This window comes from Ooceraea biroi, chromosome 1 (assembly GCF_003672135.1).
Source record: "Ooceraea biroi isolate clonal line C1 chromosome 1, Obir_v5.4, whole genome shotgun sequence".
In the NCBI taxonomy this organism is placed as follows: Eukaryota; Metazoa; Arthropoda; class Insecta; order Hymenoptera; family Formicidae; genus Ooceraea; species Ooceraea biroi.
This window is the reverse complement of record NC_039506.1, coordinates 6,803,621-6,813,866: the sequence shown is the minus strand read 5'-3', so window position 1 is coordinate 6,813,866 and position 10,246 is coordinate 6,803,621. Positions and strand designations below refer to the sequence as shown.

The 10,246-nt window shown below is 32.9% G+C and overlaps 3 protein-coding genes across 3 annotated transcripts; 1 reads left to right on the top strand and 2 right to left on the bottom strand.

The window, feature by feature from the left end:
- Positions 1-310: 310 nt before the first annotated feature.
- Positions 311-2,539, bottom strand: LOC113562182 (peptidyl-prolyl cis-trans isomerase FKBP8-like). Its single transcript, XM_026970691.1, has 5 exons — positions 2,413-2,539; positions 1,599-1,957; positions 1,329-1,522; positions 951-1,231; positions 311-800 (listed from the first exon to the last, which is right to left on the bottom strand). Exons 2-5 carry the CDS (start codon positions 1,752-1,754, stop codon positions 487-489), a joined length of 945 nt encoding a protein of 314 aa, XP_026826492.1. The 5' UTR covers positions 1,755-1,957; positions 2,413-2,539; the 3' UTR covers positions 311-486.
- A 1,866-nt stretch (positions 2,540-4,405) lies between these two features.
- Positions 4,406-7,481, bottom strand: LOC113562021. Its single transcript, XM_026969922.1, has 5 exons — positions 6,635-7,481; positions 5,637-6,284; positions 5,342-5,538; positions 4,868-5,124; positions 4,406-4,714 (listed from the first exon to the last, which is right to left on the bottom strand). Exons 1-5 carry the CDS (start codon positions 6,752-6,754, stop codon positions 4,407-4,409), a joined length of 1,530 nt encoding a protein of 509 aa, XP_026825723.1. The 5' UTR covers positions 6,755-7,481; the 3' UTR covers position 4,406.
- A 1,052-nt stretch (positions 7,482-8,533) lies between these two features.
- Positions 8,534-10,090, top strand: LOC105286755 (peptidyl-prolyl cis-trans isomerase 5). The gene is made up of 4 exons (XM_011351915.3): positions 8,534-8,707; positions 9,011-9,218; positions 9,302-9,486; positions 9,574-10,090. Exons 1-4 carry the CDS (start codon positions 8,624-8,626, stop codon positions 9,706-9,708), a joined length of 612 nt encoding a protein of 203 aa, XP_011350217.1. The 5' UTR covers positions 8,534-8,623; the 3' UTR covers positions 9,709-10,090.
- The last annotated feature ends 156 nt before the right edge of the window (positions 10,091-10,246 follow it).

The window sequence follows — 10,246 nt, the reverse complement described above, 5'->3', positions numbered from 1 at the left end:
TAGCACTTTTTTAAAGTGATAAACAAAATTATTATTAAAATTATTCTTTTTTTGTGACATGTCGGTGTACATATCCCTTACAGTACACTCCCTTTTGTCCGGTATATCAAAATACGCCGTTTACTATTATAAATTATAAATTTGCTCGTGAATATTGCATTACTTTATTAGGATTTTTGATTCGTTAACTTAAATTACTACATTTGAAATACTATGGTTCAAAGATTTAAAAAAAAAAAACATTCTGCACTCTTATTACTTACATGTCTCCAGTACCTGTTCTCATATTTCAGATTTAAAAACTTTATCATGTATAAAATTATATATTGTCTTTCTTGTCAAAAATATTTAAAAATCAAAACACATAATACTTTACTTGTGAAGAACACACGTGTAGGCTGTCTTATTTTGCTGAACAAGTTTCAATGTAAAATCTTAAATTCTTAAATAATTCATTACGGGCATGTTTTGTTCTTTTTTTTTTCCTTATAAAACGAACTTGTGTACGATTATGCTAAAGATAACAGCAGATGCTCCTCCAACTACACTCCACAACATTTTCTTATTAATTCCATTTTTATCTTCTTTCTTCTTGCTCAGCACACTATTGGAATTGGCATTTCCGCTAATACCTAACATTCTGCGATATAAACTCTTTTCTTTCTTAGCATTTGCCACTATTGTGTCTGCCAATGCTGATATTTCAACCTGCAGAATTTTCATGTGAGGAACCAAGTTTTGTAATTCAAGAAGAATATTATGGGCCTCTTTACACTCTCCTTTATCCGCCAATAGTTTTGCTGCAAACAATATAACATGTATAAAAATTCACACTTTCTTATTTTCTAAATGCGTAATATTGCATAATTAAAAAATATAATGTCCATTTATTGAATGCAAAGGAGAAGAAAAGCAGAAAAGAAAAAGTTTAGGCAGCATTTCCTTATTACCTTTCCTGTGTAAAGCCTTCACGTTGTTTGGTTCATGGTGTAAAACACAATTTAAATTCTCTAAAGCAGCATCAATCAGTCCTAATCTTATCTGTGTCATTGCCATATTGTTACGCACTACTAAAGAGAGTTTTAACATTTCCTCTTTATTATTCTGGGTCACTTCTGCATCTAGTAACTCTTCCATTGAAGTAAGAACTAGTACCCTTTTGTAACATTCTAGCGCAGCATACAGTTCTTTTCGATCGTACCACCAGTTCCCACGTAAGCGCTTCTTCTGGCTTTAAAGAAATGAATTCAATCAAAAGTTATTTTTTAACTGGCTTCGAGTACTTTCGAAAAATGACAAACTTTTGTACACATCTAAACAAGACTTACGCTAGCTCTTTTCTTTGAGAGTAATTGAACTGCGTAATATCAAAGCTCCTTGCTGTTAACAATTCGACGGTGTATACAAGAGGAGTGCCTGCAGGTATATCTTTGGTTCCTGATAGGCCATAAGCAAATCTAGGTTCAACGATAACGTCAGCCACTTCCCCTATATTCATCAATACAATCACCAGGTCTAAGCCCTGAAGTTTAAATCGTGGTATTACATATAAAGTTTCAATACAATACACAACATAAATGAAAAGTAGTGTGCAATACCTGTACTATATCACCATCTCCTACAATTATCTCAAGATTGGTATGTTCCTCTACTGTTATCTGTGAATTCTCAAAACGACCTGTGATATTTACTGTACATATATCGCCTCTTACTGGTTTGGTCCATTCTTTTCCTTCTTTTATAATTTTCTTCATCAACTGGCAATTACCAAGTACATCTTGCCAGCAGTCTGGGACTTCAGGTGTTTTTTTCGATTCCTTAATTTCTTCCTTGGGAGCGCTAGATGGTTCTCCCACGTTTTCATTTTCATTTTCTTTTGAACCTTGTGCTTGTACAATAGTCTCTTCTACTTCACCTTCACATTCTTCTCTGTTTTATTCTCCATATCTTCAATCGACTTAAACAAAAAAAATGGATTTAATTTAGTAATATATTCAACAATTTTCTACTGCAATCACAAGTTCTCTACATATTCTCTGAAATATGTTGCTCACAAATACAATATAATAAAATTATCTATAACAATGCGATAAAAGTTTTTAATGACATACAAACTTTCTGCAGCGAGCGATCTTTTATTACAATCTTTTCAGAATTTCAAATGCTCGATATCTTGCTCACTTTGTACAGAAAGGCAGCTCTATTGTATACAATAAATATACAAAGGATTTGACACGACTCGCGTTTAATACAATAGATAGCTAAGATAGCGCAAAATGCGAAGTAAACCTGCGAAAGCTATGCTGTAAACACAGCGATGAATAGGCATAAAATAACGAGAGAGACGTGATCGGTCAAAGCGACAAAAACGATCGGAATCGGCATAATCAAACTTGGCAATTAAATACTTACATCACAATAAACCGAAGCAGGTGCCATATGATGTCTTTTCTGTTTTTATCTTAACAATATCAACTTGTACGTTCTCTTTCGTATGTACCGACAGTTACCGCACAGAAGCGTGGCAACAATTTCTTGTTCTCAAACCTTCGACAAGCTTCCACTTCTTTCAACGATAGACGGAATATGACATGATGTGATAGGACTCTTGTGCGCATGCCACGTTGTAGGTCACGTGACTGTGTTGGTATACTCGTGCTTATGAAGTCATAAACTCAAGTGTGTTTCTTATGATATTTTTTTGTTACTAATTACACGCTAACGTATGGGGAATATTAAATGTTCTCTCTTTCTCTCTCTAATATACTTTAAATATGCAACATTAATATTACAAATATATATATATAAACATAATAAGCGAGCTAACCTCATTTAAAATTGGAACAAATAAATTGTTGTAACGTACTTCGGCAAATCGGTTACAAGGGCAACGAAATTGTTTGATATGTCATAAACATTGTATTAATTTGAACTATTGCTATAAAGAAATATTGCTCTCACTATTTTTAACTACTTTTATTTGATATTCTTTTTCTGTACAAGCAAGAATCTTTATATTAGAGCAATTAGATACGTAATTAATTAACAAACCAGGCGTAGCTTTTACGTTTGCGCACGAGCGTTTCCTTTGAAATTCCATTACTGTTTATTTCTCTAATGTATTAGAAATCTTTGTCGATTGACCGAGCAGTTCAATACGAAATTGCTGTATCTCCAACAAGCTCCTTACACGTAGTCTTACAAATTTTATTTTGTTATCCTCGCAAATTGCAATCCAGATTTATATAACTATCAGTGAGAATCATAATAATATAAATAATAAATTAGAGGATGTTCCATACACGTTTTCTTCAACAGGGTATAATAAAATAAAACACTTATTATTCTTAACTTTGCTGTAATACATTGATTATAATAATATATATAAAACATACAAGAGTAGGATTTAACATACTAAAAGTATATAGTCAACATTATATGCACACAAATACTTGTAATTCAAAGTTTATAATATAATCAAAGACAATTTTCCTTGTTTTCACACATCTGCACATTCTGGGTTTACTATTTATTAAATATTTTATTTAAAACATGCACCTATAAATATATAATAACATTACATATATGTATATAATAGATGCATGTACATGTATACCATGCACATATTTATTATGCATATGTAAAGGCATATAAATATGGTATATATACATACATGTATAAAATTATTATATATACATATATATCATATAAATTAGCAAGCTTATACCCAGCTTGGCAATTTTAATTTTAAAAATGTTTATATGTGTTGTATATTTTATCTATGTGCAGGCGTGCATATACCCATGTATACACATACATATGTATATACATTTTTTATTCTCTTTTTTAAATTCGATGGATTAAAAACATTTTTAAAAGATATTAACACACACTCAAATATTATAATAACAATATCGTGCAGATTCTAAAAGAATACCATAGACAACTTCATTTAAAAAATCACAAAAACATATATATAGGGTTTTGCTGTTAAACAATAATTTTTTATATGTAGACTTAAAAAGGAGTGATGAAATTTGGTTAGAATTCGTGAATTGTGTGAACAGTATCAACATGCTCTTAATATCTTGCTGAATTCTAATAGCGGAAGAGAGAAAAATATTTTATCAGATTTTTGATCAGCCAATAATGATTATAATGAAAATACTGTAGTTAGGAACTATTAACTCCGAAAGTAAAATTTGCATAATTCTCACTCGCTTACATCTACCTTAACTTTGACCTTAAATTTCCTTGCTCGAATTGGAATTATCGATTATAATAGTGCCTCTAATAATCTAAACGCATTACCTGAGATCAATGCTAATAGTGTACTTAATAAGATTAAGATCAATGCTTTTCATTATGTTAACAGGTTCATTTGTTTCCTGCTTCCTTCTGCGTTCTTAGAAAAAAAATCTTTTTACAGCTACACCAAGAGTAAAGGAACTTGCTCCTATAGCCAGGATCCATAAAACTTTTTCGCTGAAACGAAGTTCCCGTTTTTCCAGTACCCTTAGTGTATATAAAGCAAAGCGCTTTATTTTCTTAATTTCTCTATATATTGATTTTGGTATTACTTTTCCGTCATCAATTTTACATTCATTAGTAGGCCATGTGCTTCTAGGAAGCCAAAACTCCTCCTCAGTTCTTCTTCTTTTATATAGTGTTGCTTCTACATCCTTTTTGTGGTTATTGAAAAAGATTATTGTATCTGTAAATAATATAAAAATACATGTATAAATCTATAAAAATTATATGCATAACGGATTTTACATTTAAAAAATGTATAAATAAAAAATATACTGTTTATTTATATTAGCGAGCAAGAAAAGTAAGAAAGAAGAAATTTCAGTGACTTTTTTACCGTTTAGAAACTTAGTTTCCGAATCGGGTGGACCACCATGTTCTAGAATGTAGTTTATAGTTTCTGCAGCCTCCTGGTACTCTCCCATTATAATTTCTGCGGATGCGATGCTCTGTAATGTCCTTAGAGGTTTTACTGCGACTGCTTCCAAGTTAATTTCATGGAACCATTCCTTTCCGTGTTTTTCCAACGATATAAAACAATTTTGTAGAAAGTATTGCAGCACAAAACTACTGCTTGTTTGGGTGATCGGAAAGCTTTAAAAAAATTCAAATAAGTGATCATACATAATACATATTTTGTTATTACACAGCATTACTTGATTAGAAATAATTAATTCTAATAGGTAAATATAGAATAGGAAGATAAGATTAGAAGAAAATATAAGAAATTAAAATAAATTATAAGATATAAGAATAAGAAAATCTAATAAAAAGATGTACAAGTAAATTATATAATTTATAAGACCATTACAATGCATTTTGTGCAGGTTTATCTTTGTGCTTTCCAGAGCTTTTTCTCTTCACATTTACCAGTTTAACTAAGTACCAAATAGTTGCATTATGTGCCAAGCCAGTTCTTTGCCCATACTTATTAAAAGTATGTACTGAACCAATTTCAAATCTAGCGCATTCATCCACATGCATTGTTTGTAGCGCTATATCTATTCCCTAAAATTCAAATAATATCGTCATCAAAGTGTGAATAAATTAAATTAAAATAAGAATACAAAGTGTAGCTTATAGCTATAAATATATAGATATAATACCGCGCATATATCCAGATTTCCTACATATATAGGACGGTTAAAACATTCATCCACAATTGTGCCATTGCTAAGTGCGCCAAAAAGATTTATGATGCAGATATCACCCTTTTTTGGTTTTTCTTCATGTTGTACGCCCGCTTCTATAATTTGCTTCTTTATGTTTCTATAACTACCTATCGAATCACTCTCACTCATTTTTGTTAAATAATTGTGAACGTTCACCTTATTGTGAATGCCATGAGTAGAAACAAATTGCCCTAACTGAAATCCTTTGAAGCTCGATAAAGGGCAATCTTTTATTTCAACTGCTGATTTTGATTGACCATGCTGTTTTTCTGTAATTTTATCTATTTGGTTTTTAAATCGATTTCCTTTTATACTTTCATCTGCTTCAGAATCTTCGTCATCTAATGAACTATCTAATGAATATAACTCAGCAGAAAGCAATTCTGCTTCTGCTTTTAGTGCATCCGCACTCAAGTTTTCCGGATCAAAGTCTGTGAATTTGTTTGATGTTATTCCTTTTATTACTGTTATTGGAACCTGGTAAAGTAAATTACTTCCTGCAGCTTCATCTGGCGTTCGCCAATTCGAACTTTTAAGGGCGGGATTCTGTGGTCCTTCTTTTACCATTTTTATTGTTTCCATCTTGAATATAAAATTTTTTTCATAATACGCAATTTCAAATTGGTTTTCTTAAAATTGTAAAATAGTTATGATATTCTCTCTACATTCTTGCTATATTGCAAAAAATAACTATGTTATATAGTTACTAAAGTACAGTATTTATTCCTACCCTTATATGTATAATATAAATTATTGCATCTTACATGTACAATCAAAAAAATTACATAAAATTAATTTATTGAAGCCATTTGACATAAATGTTTTATAATAATTTTCTTTGTACTAGAGTACAAACTTTCAATTGGACACATTAAAATCGACCTACTATTCATATTAACAAAAAATATGTCACAAACAAAAACTATTCTCACCAATGATAGGCGGATGGTAGGGAAACCCATGGTTTCTGTGTTCTTTATGCCAAGTAGCTCATCCATCTTCTGCAAGGTCTTCAAGGGTGATTTGGTCTTAAATGTAAATTTTTTTTTCATAATCAATTACAAAATGGTTTTTTACAATTGTGAAATAGTTATTATGATCTTTCATAACATTTTCACCACATGTAAAAATAAGTACATAGTTGCTATATTATACATATAGTTACTAAAGTAAACTATATTTATTCTACCTTATACAATATAAATTATTGCATCTTACCTATACAATCAAACCAATTACAAAACATTAGTTTTATACAGCATTCCATATAAATGTTTTATAATTTAAAATTTAATAATTTCTTTTTACTGAAGCACGTCAAATCTCCAACTGAGCGCATTAAAATCATCCTACATACTCATACTAACAAAAACATGTGACACAAACGCGATTCTCACTGATCCTTTTGTTTCTGCACGGGTAGAATTGGAATCAAACTCAAAACAACTACATAAACGAAAAGTTGTTCTTAACTATTACGGAGAACATTTCGAGACACTTAACTGTATTAAATTAAATATATATTAAATCTTAAGCATTAAAAGGTCATATTATATCGTACGATCATTATAGTCCAGTTAGCACTGCGAATACTACAAAACACTTTCTCTGCTTCGTTTTATTTCAAAGGAAAAGGATAGAAAGTCTTTTGTAGCATTCGTAGCACTCGCTAGACTATAGCCTATACTACATATCCTAGTACGACACAGGACATGTGATAACAGGAGAGCGGTCACGCTACCGTTTACACCCATATTTTTGCATTGAGAAATTTGAGAAATACAACACCAAATGTGAACTTACATTCCATTTAACATGCACATGATCTTTTGTCATTATGAAATCATGTGCATGTGCATGTTAAATGGAATGTAAGTTCACATTCGGTGTTGTATTTCTCAAATTTCTCAATGCAAAAATATGAGCGTAAACGGCGGCGTGACCGCTCTCAGGTTCCTCTCTGGTGATAATCAAAGAAAAAAAGAAATTCGTTGTTCCATGCAGCAAAAATATTGAGGGTACTTGAAAAATACTTTACTAGACTCTTACGATTTGATACGATATTTCTGAATAAAGGATTATTCTGTAGAGATTATGTACCTTGGAATAGTAAGCTACGGACGTACTCTTCTCCACCCTCTTCTCAACTAACTTCGTCAACAGTATTCGAAAGAGTAGGAAGATTAGTAAGGTAGAATTAGAAATATGAGGATCGGTTTTCGTGGTTCGTGCATGCGCAATGAACACAACTTCAGTGATGAGTGAAGTATCTAGTGTGAATAAAAGAATATATATCGATAGCCTATACAAAATGTCAGAAGAATATAATAATAAGGAAATAAGATGATAAGATTGTAAAATAATGTACATTTCTTTTAAATAACGAAACAGATATCTTCTTTGAGAGAAAAATCACAGAATATCAACATATTGCGTGAAAAACTGCCGAAAACCTTACCAGTATTTTTACAAAAGTAAAAGATACATATGTATTACACTCATATATACATAAAACATACGATCATTAATAAATATTTGAAATTATAGAAATATTAAATAATAAACTTAACTTGTATAATATTCTTTCAATAATACTTTTCCAATATTTTAATTTACATTTCCCATCATTAATAAAAATCTTTGTTTCTAATAATAAACTTATCTTTTCCTCGACTCCTACTCTTCTCATTGCTTCTTATTTGAATTTTAATAATATATTAATATATCTTCTTGCTACGCTCCTGTGTTGTATCGTCAAATAAATGATCCAATCAGGCGCTCCCACATTTCACGTGCGCGCACGCGCACTTGCTTGGCATCTGGTGGTGGTCCAGTACTCGAGTCTGACAGATTTGCTGTGGAATCGACAGCGGTAGGCACTAGGCAGCTGTAGGACATTTGCGCAATTGAGGGAGTGTAGTATGAAGTTGTTATTGTTTTTGGGCCTAGTGGCCACCGTTTCCTGCGCGAACAATGTCGCAAACGGGCCGAAAGTCACCGACAAGGTATAACATAACGATCTTCGATAGTAGAAGATTTCTTCTTCAAAACCGTAGTGAAAGCAAATCGTTAGGAGAATAAAAAAATTACGCTCGCACTAGGCACTGAATACGTGGCACTTTTACCTTATCGCCGCTCGACTTTTAGCCACGAGGGCGAGAGACGTTTTTATCGCTGTCTGCGAAAATGTTCATTCCGTCCAGAATTAACGGCGCCTTTGTCCGAAAATATGCTTGCCGCAATTTTCATATGCATCAGCTGATCAATGAATATTAATTGGGAATTAATGAGCTCGATTGAATTTGCAGGTATGGTTCGACATAAAGATCGGAGGCACCAGTGCAGGCAGGATAGAGATCGGCCTCTTTGGTAAAACCGTTCCCAAGACGGTCAAAAATTTTGTGGAGCTCGCCAAGAAACCTGAAGGCGAGGGATACAAAGGCAGCAAGTTCCACCGGGTGATCAAGGACTTCATGATCCAAGGGGGTGACTTTACGAAGGGAGACGGAACTGGAGGTTCAGTCAACTTCTTCTGTCAACTACTTGGCACAGCAGACCTATGCATGTTGATTGCACCTACGATTTATTTTATTTTTCAGGTCGCAGCATCTATGGTGATCGTTTCGATGATGAGAACTTCAAGCTGAAACACTATGGTGCCGGATGGTTGTCCATGGCCAACGCTGGTAAGGATACCAACGGATCTCAGTTCTTTATCACAGTCAAGCAGACTCCATGGCTCGATGGTAGACACGTTGTCTTTGGCAAAATTATCAAGGGAATGGTACGTAAAAAATTTGATAATTATACATTTCTTATATTATTTTAATCTTAGCATGAGTATGATCCTTCATTCAATTGCGATTTATAGGACGTGGTACGCAAAATTGAGCAAACGAGCACGGATTCACGTGACAAGCCAGAAAAGGACGTCATTATTGCCGACAGTGGTGCAGAGACCGTAGCAGAGCCATTTAGTGTTTCTAAAGACGACGCTACCGACTAAATGCCAGCATTTATTGACCATCTCGTTATTCTTTATAATCTCTCTTTGTATCATGAACGATAATTTTTCCAAGCTGGATGGCTCTGGCATCTTCATTGGTTGATCTCTCTGGACGAATGTATAAATGGCATCAATTGCACAAACGGTCTCTGTGTTGTGATAACTGCCTGACAACCTCATTCTATCAATGAAGATTGCCGTACCAACGACATCGTGAGATGACTACAACGTTTCGCGGGATCACGAAGCATTGAAACTACAATTCGTACATAAAAATCGTTTTTGGAACGATCGTTTCTATTCCATTTTTACAGCTCTGTATACTCGTATTACACGATGAATTTTGTACATCTGTAAAGAGATTTTTTACATTCACAAATAACAGAAATTGTTTAAAGTATTGTCTGTGTTGTCGCAAGTCTTGCTTCCATAAAAAGAAGATCAAATCGCATTTCGTCAAGTGGAATAGATGAATGTCTGAAATGTCGGACCAAAATGGTGGTCCATTAGTGTCAAGAGCGATTGGCATCTGGTACTG